Source organism: Oxyura jamaicensis, chromosome 2 (genome assembly GCF_011077185.1).
Source record: "Oxyura jamaicensis isolate SHBP4307 breed ruddy duck chromosome 2, BPBGC_Ojam_1.0, whole genome shotgun sequence".
Classification (NCBI taxonomy): domain Eukaryota; kingdom Metazoa; phylum Chordata; class Aves; order Anseriformes; family Anatidae; genus Oxyura; species Oxyura jamaicensis.
This window is the reverse complement of record NC_048894.1, coordinates 416,726-426,981: the sequence shown is the minus strand read 5'-3', so window position 1 is coordinate 426,981 and position 10,256 is coordinate 416,726. Positions and strand designations below refer to the sequence as shown.

Here is a 10,256-nt window from a genome sequence, read left to right as displayed (position 1 = left end):
TGCGCCCCTTGGCACCCCGCGGCGCCCTGGCATGGGCCCATCCCCACCAGACCCCTGTGGGAAACTCCCCCCAATCTGAGACCCCCACCACGGCCAAGCCCCCCGGTCCCAGGGCCCCCAGCTGGATTCCCCGTGGCCAACGTGGGACCCCCACCACAAGCAGCACCCCAGCCTGGGACCCCCAGACAGCACCCCAGCCCCTGCAACCCCTATCAAGCCCCCAACCCAAATGATCCCCAGCCAGCCCTAAAGGCACTGCTGCAACCCCCACCCCCACCATCGCTCCAGGTCCTGGGACCCCTCCCCAGCTCCTCTGACCCCCATCCGTCCCCCCAAGCCCCCAGCCCCGCTGACACCCCCGCCCCGCAGGGCTGGCCCACGTGCACAAGCGCAAGGTGTTCCCGTGCACGGTGCTCTCGGTGGAGAACCTGCAGAGCGAGGCGTCCAGGTGAGCCCCGCGCCCCCACACCCCCCTGGCCCCGGTGGGGACCCCTGCCCACGCCGTGCCCTGGCCGCCCCCGCAGCCGTGCCACCATGCTGGTGCGCCTGGACACCGCGGGCCAGCCCGAGCTGCAGTACCTGCCCGGGGACCACCTCGGCGTCTTCCCCGCCAACCGCCCCGAGCTGGTGCAGGAGCTGCTGGAGCGCGTGGAGGACCCGCTGCCCGCCGACGAGCCCGTCCTGGTGGAGGTCCTGGAGAAGGACAGCAGCGGTAGGGCCCTCGGGGCCGGTCCCCAGAGACCCCCACATGGGGGCTGCACCCAGAGTGGGACCCCCACCAGGGCTGCCTGGGAACGGGGCGGCTCCTGGTGTCTGACTGTGCCACGCTCCTCCCTGGGGAGAGCACCCGCCCCTCCTTCCCCTCCCCTTCCCCAGCCCCATTCCCATCCCATCTCTATCCCCTTCCCCTCCCCTTCCCTACTCCCTTCCCTGCCCCCTTTCTCTTCATCCCCTATCCACATCCTGTTCCCTATCCCCATCCCCTTCCCTATCCCCATCCCCATCCTCATCCCCTTTCCCTTTCCCTTCCCCATCCCCTTTCACATCCCTTTGCCCATCCCCTCTCTTCCTCTTCCCCTTCCTCACCCCCCCTTCCCCATTCCCTTCCCCTCCCCTCCCCCCTTCCCCTCCCCTCCTCTCCTTTCCCCATCCCCATCCCTGTGCCCGTCCCCGCGCCCACCCGCGCTGTCCCGCAGGCAGGTTCCCCGGCCACAAGTCGAGCTGGGTGCCGCAGAGCCGCCTGCCCCCCTGCACCCTGCACCAGGCGCTCACCTTCTTCCTGGACATCACGGCCCCGCCGAGCCCCCAGTTCCTGCAGCTTCTGGCCGCACTGGCGCAGGAGCCGGCCGACCGCGAGCGCCTGCAGCAGCTCAGCCAGGTCGGCACTGGGGGGGTCTGGGGGGGGAACGGGCTGGTGCCGGGGGTGGGTGCTGGGACCCTGACGGGCTGGGATGCTGGGACAGGCAGCTCCTGCCCAGCTGGGACACTGGGTGCGGGGGTTCCCCCTGGCTGGGGCGCTGGGATGCTGGATACTGGGATATTGGGATACTGGGATGCTGGGATACTGGGATGTTGAGATACTGGGCTGTTGGATACTGGGATACTGGGATGCTGAGATAGTGGGATGCAGAGATACTGGGCTGTTGAGATACTGGGCTGTTGAGATACTGGTGTGCGGGATATTGGGATGCTGGATACTGGAATCCCAGGATATAGGCATGCTGGATACTGGGGTGCTGAGATACTGGGATGCTGGATGCTGGATACTGGGATCCTGGGATATTGGGATGCTGAGATACTGGATGCTGAATACTGGGGCACTGAATACCGGGATCCTAGGATGTTGGGATGCTGGGCACAGGGATGCTGGGCACAGGGATCCCAGGATACGGGGATCTGGATACTGGGCTGCTGGCACACGGGTCCCTGCTGGCGGGGTCCCTGCCGGCAGCGGTGCCGGGCGCTGCGCGTGGCCCAGCGGTGCGTGCTGCAGGACGCCCGGCTGTACGAGGACTGGAAGTGGTTCCGGTGCCCCACGCTGCTGGAGGTGCTGGAGGAGTTCCCCTCGGTGGCGCTGCCGGCGCCCCTGCTGCTCACCCAGCTGCCGCTGCTGCAGCCGCGCTACTACTCCATCAGCTCCGCACCCGGACCCTGTCCCGGCCAGATCCACCTCACCGTGGCCGTCGTCACCTACCACAGCGAGAGTGAGCGGGGATGGGGACAGGGGGTGGGGGGACAGGGGCTCGGTGCTGGTGCCCCCGTGCCCTGTGGCCGCCACATGGCCCCGTGGTGCCGCCAGTCCTCAGGGAACCCCCACATCCCTGGGGTATCTCTGGGTCCCCAGGGCACTGCCACTCCCCGGGGTACCTCGGGGTCCCCCAAGCAATTTCCACACCCCTCCAGGGCACCACCAGTCCCCAGGGAACCTCCCCAACCCTGGGGTACCTCCGGGTCCCCAGGGCATTGCCAGTCCCCGGGATACCTCGGGGTCCCACCCTGTCCAGCCCCACCACGCAGCCCCGGGGGTCCCAGCAGCCGTCCCCACGCCCCCACGCAGCACCCCATGTCCCACGGCACGGGGGCCCCGTCCCCCAGCCCCAGGGCAGGGCTGTGTCCGCGTGCCGCAGCCCACCTCTCGCCCGCAGACGGCCAGGGCCCGCTGCACCACGGCGTCTGCTCCACGTGGCTGGCGCGGCTGCAGCCCGGGGACACCGTGCCCGCCTTCATCCGGGGGTGAGGGACCGCTGCGCCGCGCCCCCAGACCCAAAACGCATTTCCCCGCGTGCCTCGGTGCTATAGCCCCAAACTACATTTCCCAGCATGCCTCTGGCCCCAGCCCCAAAACTACATTTCCCAGAATGCCTCGGTGCGACAGCGCCCCCCCACCCAACTACATTTCCCGGCGTGCCTTGGTGCAATAGCCCCCACACTACATTTCCCAACATGCCTCGCCCCCCCAGCCCCTAAAACTACATTTCCCAGCATGCCTTGGTGCCTCAGACCCCCTCCCCCCCCCATTCCCCGCTATGTCTCGGTGCTCCCAAAACTACACTTCCCAGCATGCTTTGGTGCTCCACCCCTCCCCAGCTACCTTCCCCAGCACCCCTCGGTGCCCCAACCCCGTTTCCCTGCCCCCGCCCAGCCCCAGCCCCGCAGCTCCCGGCCCGCGGCCGCCCCTCGCCCTCCCTCAGCGCCTTTCCCCCGTCCCCTCCCCGGACTACAACCCCCGGCACGCCCCGCGCTCCCCCGGACTACACCTCCCGCCGTGCCCCGCGCCCGCCTGGCTGACCCCGCCCCCTTCCCTTCTGACCCCGCCCCCTCCCGCCTGACCCTGACCCCGCCCCACCCACCTGGCCCCGCAACCACCCGTCTGGCCCCGCCCCCTCCGCCTGACCCCGCCCCCTCCGTCTGACCCCGCCCCTCCCTTCTGACCCCGCCCCCTCCCGCCTGACCCCACTCAATCCGCCTGACCCCACCCACTCCGCCTGACCCCACCCACTCCGCCTGACCCCGCCCCCTCCGCCTGACCACGCCCCACCCGCCTGACCCCGCCCCCTCCGCCTGGCCCCGCCCCGCAGCGCCCCCTCGTTCCGGCTGCCCCCGGCCGCGGACGCGCCGTGCATCCTGGTGGGACCCGGTACCGGCGTGGCGCCTTTCCGCAGCTTCTGGCAGCAGCGGCTGCACGAGCTGCAGGGCGGAGGTGCGGCACCGGGACACCGCGGGGGGCGAGGGGACATCGGGCGGGGGGACCCGGGGGCACCGGGACTCGGGGACAGCGGGCGTGGGGACGTGGGACACTGGGACACCACGCACGGGGACACCACGCACGGGGACACAGGGACGCTGTGCACGGGGATATGGGGGCACCAGGACATGGGGACACCGGGCGTGGGGACACGGGGACATTGGGCCAGGGGACACTGTGCAGGGGGCAAGGGGACATCGTGCGTGGGGACACTGTGCCTGGGGACATCATGCGTGGGGACGTGGGGACATGGGGACACCACGGGGGGCAAGGGGACATCGGGTGGAGGGGCACGGGGACACCACGCACGGGGATACCGGGGCACTGGGACATGGGGACACCGTGGGTGGGGACACTGTGGTGACATTGGGTTGCAGGGATGCCATTCATGGGGACGTGGGAACACCGCGCGTGGGGACATGAGACACTGGGACACCACGCACGGGGACACAGGGGACACACTGTACAGGGACATGGCGACACCGTGCATGGGGCCACACAAGTGCTGTGCATGTGGGATGTGGGACCAGCATTCACGGGGACACGGGGACACTGTGCGTGGGGACACAGGGACACGGGGACACTGTGCGTGGGGACACAGGGATGGGGGGACGTGGGCACACGGGGACGGGGAGGTGTGGACGGGGCCGTGGGGTGGTGCTGCAGCCGCTGCCCCCCGCAGGCGGCCCCCTGGGCACCATGGTGCTGGTGTTCGGCTGCCGCTCGTCCGCGCTGGACCACATCTACCGGCAGGAGATGGAGGAGGCGCGGGAGCGGGGGGCGCTCAGCCAGGTCCTCACCGCCTTCTCCCGTGAGCCCGACACCCCCAAGGTGGGACGGGGACAGGGATGGGGACAGGGCAGGGAGGGGACGGAGGTGGGGGCCAGGGCAAGATAGGGACAGGGATGGGGACAGGGCTGGGGGCGCGCAGAGGGAGAGAGGCAGGGCTGGCGTGGGGACACAGAGGGGACGGAGACATGGGGATGGGGTGAGGATGGGGACAGGGACGTGATGGGGATGGGGACAGGGACGGGGGCCACGTGCGGGTCTCAGCGCAGCCCCCGTGCCCCCAGGCCTACGTGCAGGACGTGCTGCGGACGCAGCTGGCGGAGGAGGTGCACCGGGTGCTGTGCCAGTGCGCGGGGCACATGTACGTGTGCGGGGACGTGACGATGGCCACCGAGGTGCTGCAGACGGTGCAGCACATCCTGGTGCAGCAGGCCGGCATGACGCTGGGGCAGGCGGGGGACTTCATCAGCGAGCTGCGGGTAAGGGATGGGGGGCGCGGGGAGGACCTGAGGAGGGTGCCCGGAGCCGCTGTCCCCACTGCCCCCTCCCCGCAGGACAAGAACCGGTACCACGAGGACATCTTCGGCCTCACCTTCCGCACGCAGGAGGTGGCTTTCCGCATCCGCAGCCAGTCCTTCTCCATGCAGGAGCGCCGGCCGCCGCGCCCGGCCCCCTGAGCGCGCCGGGGACCCCCCCGTGCCCCCGCGCTGCTGCCCCCCCGCTGCAGGCAGCGCCCGCCCCCGGTAAAGGTTTAGTTTTGATAACCCCGTACGGCGTCCTGCGTCCCGGGGGGCTCTGCTGGGGCTGGGGGTGGCGCGGGGGGGGGGGCATGCGTGGGTTGGGGTCCAGGCAGCGCCTCGGCGGCCCCTGCACACCGCAGGCAGGGATGGGGCTGAGGGGGGCAGCGGGTGAGCAGCACCAGCAGCTCCCCACGCACCCCGGCGGCACGTCACAAAGCACCATGAACCACGGCGTCCCCCCGGTGCCACCCCCCTGCCACCCCTTTCCCGGTCCCCACGCGGAGCACAGCCAGTCTGTAAACCTTTATTTGCCCCTGGGGCTCCCGGGGCCGAGGGGGGTCCTGCGTCACCCCAGGCTTGGCCACAGCAGTGGGGGGGCCCCGGCACGGGTGGGCAGCGGGGACGGCAGCAGCCCCGGGTGCGCCGTGCCCCCCGTATAAATATAGCACCTGGTGGGGCCGGCTGCCCCCGGCAGCGCCCCAGCCCCACGCCGCAGGCCAGGCACCGGCACAGAGATGCAGCCACGCGGGGGTCCTCACGGTCGGGCCCCCGGCTGCAGCAGGCGGCATCGAGCGGCCCCACGGCGCCCGGCCCCCGGCCGCCCCCTCCAGCAGCTCCCCCGGGCCTGGGGGTGCCGGGCGCTGTTGGTGCACCCAGGAACCTGCGGGGAAAGGGGGCCGTCAGGGCACCCTGCAGCACGTGCACCCCGTAGGGCCCGGCCCCGGGGGCGGCAAGTCTCCCCTCTGCACTCACCGGAGCAATGGGCAGTTAGCCCGTCGTCTGCTCCTCTTCCTCCTCCTCCTCCTCCTCCTCCTCCTCGGCCCAGCCTCCCAGCGGCATCTCCCGGAGCTGAGCCTGCGAGGCACGGGCAGCCGAGCCTGGCACAGAGCGGGGTCAGGGCACTCTGTGCCCCACAGCCCCCCAGGGTGGGGTCCGGGGAGCCCCCCCAGCCACCCCCGGCTCAGCCCCGCAGGCACTGGGGCCGGCGCGCATCCGGCACCCCGCGGCACTCACCTGCGGTCACGGAGGGCTGCTTGGGAGCCCCTGCAGCCACCCACAGCCCCACGGCCAGGGGCGCAGGGCCCTGCTGCTGCTGCTGGTGGAGCTGGGGGGGGACAGGCAGTCACCGCTCGCTGCCCCCCGGGGGGGGGGCACACAGCGTGGGGCGGCCGGGCTGGCAGGGGTGGGGGTCTTGTGGCACAGGGTGGCAGGAGGGGGCTTGCGGTGATGCCCAGCCAGGTGCAGGGGGGGGGCTGCGGCTCAGGGATGGGGACCAGGGAGGCTCTGGGGGCGGCAGGGGCACGGCCACGGGGACCCCACGGGGCAGGGGCCGGGTCCTCACCTCGTGCATATAGATGGCGTGCAGGCTCATCTCGGCCGAGGCCACCTCGGCGAGCACGGCAGAGCGGCTCAGGCTGAGCAGGCGCGACTCACTCAGCAGCAAGCTGTGGGCAGAGCACAAGTACGGGGCTGGCACGGGGTGAGGGCACCCCCCACCCCACCAGCCCCACGCCCACCCCGCGCCCCCGGCAGGGCTCCGAGCCCCGGACACGCGGCGGCAGCACCTCTCCTCCGGGAGCAGGCGGTCGCTGTGGCAGCCGGGGCTGTCGGCGGAGGGGACGCGTGCCCGCCCGGGCAGCGGGGACGAGAGGGACGCCAGGACGCTGGCGGCGGCGCTGGCCGTGCTGCAGGGCTGGATGAAGCGCCGTTCCCGGGACACCAGCCCGCTGGCCGAGAGGATGGGGCGGGCCAGCACGCTGGCCAGCAAGCCGTCCGGCTGCGGAGACACCGCGGTCAGAGCTGCCCGTGCCAAGCCGAATCCCCGCCGTGCCACCCCCCAGCTCCGGGGGGTGCTGGCCCCGGTGCGCCGCAGTCCCCACGGGAGTACCCGCACCCCACTCACCGCCGTGGCCGAGTCGTCGGAGAGCAGCGAGGTGCCCAGGGGCCCCTCGGCCAGGATGCGCTGGGCGGGCGGCGCGGCGGCCGCGTCCTGCTGCACCTTCTCCTTCAGGTGGCTGAGGAAGAGCTCGCTCTGTGGGGGCGGCTGCCAGCGCGGGTTGGTGATGGCGAAGTGCATCAGCGACAGCTCCGTCTTCCCGTTCTCGGCTTGCTGGTACACCGAGGCCTCCGTGTGCCCCGCTGACAGCCACTGCGGGGGAGCGGGGTGAGCAGGGGGAGCGGGTCGGCAGCGCTCGGCCCCGGCCCCCCGGGCCCGGCCCCCTCACCTGGGGGTTGCCATGATTGCGGATGTCGAGCTGGGCAAAGGAGCAGATGTCGCCCACCCCCACCACCTCCACCGTGAAGTTGCGGAAGAAGTCGATGATGTCCAGGGCGCGGGCGGGCAGGGCGAAGATGAGGATGAGGGGGGTGAGGATGGGGCTCAGCAGCTCCTCCAGGATGAAGACCTGGGGAGGGGCAGGGAGGGCGTCAGGGGGCAGGAGGGGCCCCCCCTTGCCGCGGCCGCCGGCCCGCGCTCACCGCCTTGTACTGGAAGAGCTGCGCCATCTCGTTGCGCGTCTCCGACTTGCTGGCGTTGCCCTGCCAGTGGTCGGGCATGTAGTGGATGTGCGCCAGGACGCGCTGCAGCAGCTGCTCCGGGCACCACACCATGTGCTCGTCGGGGATGAAGGACCTGCGGGGCAGGGGCGGGCGTCGGACCGCGCCACGGCAGCCCTGGTGCCCGCGGGTGGCACGGCGCGGCGCGGCACGGCGCACCCACCTGGCCAGCGTGACCACGAGCCCCAGCAGGGTGATGGCGGTGAGGATGTGCTGCACGGTCAGCACGTCCTCGTCGTAGACGGTCAGGACGATGAGCACGGCCAGGATGGAGCCGGCGAAGAAGCCGACGTTCTTGGCCAGCACGGTGAGCAGCGGGCTGGTGAAGGAGTTCATGTACTTGGTGGCCGGCTTGTAGCCGCGGCTCAGGCGCGCCTGCAGCTCGTGGTTGAGCTCGTTGAAGTGCCGCAGGTAGTGGCGGCCGTAGAGCGACCAGCGCCGCGCGCCCAGGCTGCCCGGCTCCCGCTTGATGACCTCGGTGTAGCTGAAGAAGGCGTAGAGCACCTGCCACACCAGCACGAAGGGGCACAGCAGCAGGTTGGCCAGCCCCAGCAGCACCATGGTGCGCGCCAGGCGCTGCGCCAGCTCCAGCCGCGAGCCCGCCCGCTTGTACTGCGGCTGCAGGTTCCACTTGTTCTGGAAGAGCGAGCCGGGGCCCCAGAAGAGGAGCAGCTCCAGGTTGTACTTGAGGCCCTGCGTCAGGAAGACGACGTGGCCCAGCAGGGGCAGGCGGAAGCGCACGGGCAGCAGCGACTTGTTGACCATGGCCACGGTGTAGTTCTTGAAGCGCAGGATGCGGTGGTAGATGTCCAGCTCCGTCAGCTCCTTCTTGTGCACGCACATCTGCTGCTCGCGCTGCAGCGAGATGAGCCGCGCCTGCACCTCCTGCCAGCTGTAGTTGCACAGCCCGTCCTGCGCCGAGGAGAGGCGGGTCGCCGCGGGCACGCCGGCACCACCACGGGCACGGGCGGCCCCGGGGTGCCCGTCCCAGCGGCGCCCCGTCTGGCCCCGCTCACCGAGGGGATGTTCAGGGCCTTGATGTAGAAGGCGCGGATCTCCCAGTAGCTCAGCAGGCTGCACAGCACCTTCACCAGGCGGTACAGCCAGAACACCGCCGCCATCACCAGCAGGAAGATGACCCAGCCGTTGGCGCGGATCCTGGGCGGGCGGGATGGGCACACGTGGCTCGGGGAGGGGGCCCACCGCATCGCCGCGCCCCCCCCGTGCCCCCGCTCCTCACCTCTGGGCGCACTGCGGCGCGGGCAGAATAGCGTCGGGCAGCGTCACCTTGCTGCGCTCCGGGGCCGGCGCCTGGCTGTGGTTGAGCGGGCGGTTGGCGAAGAGGACGTCGTACTCCACGCAGCACAGCAGGAAGGTGCTGAAGGTGACGACGAACAGGAACTGCCTGGGGGGGGGGCACGGGGCTCAGTGCGGGGGTGGGGGGCAAAGCCCCGGCCCCCGCCCCGCAGCAGCACTTACACCAGCTCGAAGAGGTCGGAGAGCATCATGCAGGCGAAGCCGTTCTTCTGGTGGAAGTGGTAGATGTTGGGCGCGCGTTAAGGAATGTGCCCGGGGTGCTGCCTCCCCCCCCCGCACCTCCCCACCCCCCCCGCAGGCGGGCACGCAGCCCGGCAAGGATATCTTGGTGAAGAAATTATCCAGGTTCTTGATGTGGTGCCAGGAGTCTGGAGGGAGAGAAAAACACCGGGGAGGGGCTCAGCCGGTGCCACATCTCCAGCCGCCCCCCCCCCGGGGCCGGCGGGGGGTGCCCCCACCTTGCAGCCCCTCGGTGACGTGCACCAGCAGCTCCTCCTCGCCGGGGGGAGAGTCCTCCTCGTAGTCCTCCAGCCGGTGGTACTCGGCCTGCGCCGCCATCGCTGCCTCCGGCCGTGCCGCCTGCGCGGGGCGGGATGAGGCAGGACGTGTGCGCTGGCACCGGAGAGCCCCCGGCACGGGACCCCCGGCAGCGGGGCGGGGATGGGGCCCCCACCCAGCCACAGGGGTGCCGTGCCGTGCCGCACCAAGCCGTGCCGCGCCAGGCTGAGCTGTCTGCCCCGGGGCCGGGCACAGGAAATGCCGGGGAGGCCACAGAGAGCCGCCCGCGTGCCCCGAATTCGGGTGGCCTGAGCTGGCCCCGCACCGCAGCCGCGGGCACGGCCCCGGGCAGGGCCAGGCCGTTGGTCCCGTCCCGCCGGCCGGATCACCGCCGGCACCCCGACCTGCTCCGTGCGGTGCCAGCGGGGCTCAGCTGCACCCAGCATGGGGCATCCCCAGCCCCGTGGCAGCGAGCACCCCGCAGCCTGCTGGCGTGGCCAGGACCAGGGCCCAGCACCATGCCCTGCGGTCCGATGGTGCCCGGGAGGGAGCAGACCCCCTGGGGAAGGATGGGACCCCTGTAACTCCCCGAGCAGGATAGGACCCCAAAA

At 71.5% G+C, this 10,256-nt stretch overlaps 3 protein-coding genes across 5 annotated transcripts in view; 2 read left to right on the top strand and 1 right to left on the bottom strand.

Moving 5' to 3' along the window:
- Window positions 1-337: 337 nt before the first annotated feature.
- On the top strand, window positions 338-5,307 carry NOS3 (nitric oxide synthase 3). The gene is made up of 9 exons (XM_035319753.1): window positions 338-448; window positions 525-712; window positions 1,197-1,378; window positions 1,994-2,204; window positions 2,646-2,733; window positions 3,579-3,700; window positions 4,428-4,576; window positions 4,819-5,013; window positions 5,089-5,307. Exons 2-9 carry the CDS (start codon window positions 535-537, stop codon window positions 5,209-5,211), a joined length of 1,248 nt encoding a protein of 415 aa, XP_035175644.1. The 5' UTR covers window positions 338-448; window positions 525-534; the 3' UTR covers window positions 5,212-5,307.
- A 255-nt stretch (window positions 5,308-5,562) lies between these two features.
- ATG9B (autophagy related 9B) overlaps window positions 5,563-10,256 on the bottom strand; it is a 6,498-nt gene continuing 1,804 nt past the window's right edge. For both annotated transcript variants that reach the window (XM_035319814.1, XM_035319815.1), the window contains 14 exons: window positions 9,606-9,726; window positions 9,472-9,515; window positions 9,310-9,374; window positions 9,071-9,235; window positions 8,847-8,988; window positions 7,994-8,742; window positions 7,753-7,906; window positions 7,500-7,679; window positions 7,178-7,423; window positions 6,840-7,051; window positions 6,617-6,719; window positions 6,289-6,379; window positions 6,028-6,152; window positions 5,563-5,935 (listed from right to left, as the gene is read on the bottom strand). In XM_035319814.1, the coding sequence (XP_035175705.1) occupies window positions 6,043-6,152; window positions 6,289-6,379; window positions 6,617-6,719; window positions 6,840-7,051; window positions 7,178-7,423; window positions 7,500-7,679; window positions 7,753-7,906; window positions 7,994-8,742; window positions 8,847-8,988; window positions 9,071-9,235; window positions 9,310-9,374; window positions 9,472-9,515; window positions 9,606-9,705 (2,361 nt within the window). In that variant the 5' untranslated portion in view covers window positions 9,706-9,726 and the 3' untranslated portion in view covers window positions 5,563-5,935; window positions 6,028-6,042. The remainder of the gene's footprint in view (window positions 5,936-6,027; window positions 6,153-6,288; window positions 6,380-6,616; window positions 6,720-6,839; window positions 7,052-7,177; window positions 7,424-7,499; window positions 7,680-7,752; window positions 7,907-7,993; window positions 8,743-8,846; window positions 8,989-9,070; window positions 9,236-9,309; window positions 9,375-9,471; window positions 9,516-9,605; window positions 9,727-10,256) is intronic.
- The window catches only part of ABCB8 (ATP binding cassette subfamily B member 8), a 6,428-nt gene continuing 6,016 nt past the window's right edge, over window positions 9,845-10,256 (top strand). For both annotated transcript variants that reach the window (XM_035319817.1, XM_035319816.1), the window contains exon 1: window positions 9,845-9,862. The gene's annotated coding sequence lies outside the window, so the exon portion shown is untranslated. The remainder of the gene's footprint in view (window positions 9,863-10,256) is intronic.

Coding starts and splice junctions, on each gene's coding strand:
- NOS3 (XM_035319753.1), top strand. CDS start 535: ATGCTGGTGCGCCTGGACACCGCGGGCCAGCCCGAGCTGCAGTACCTG. Junction 1,379..1,993: donor GCCTGCAGCAGCTCAGCCAG/GTCGGCACTGGG, acceptor TGCGTGCTGCAG/GACGCCCGGCTGTACGAGGA. Junction 2,734..3,578: donor GTGCCCGCCTTCATCCGGGG/GTGAGGGACCGC, acceptor CCCGCCCCGCAG/CGCCCCCTCGTTCCGGCTGC.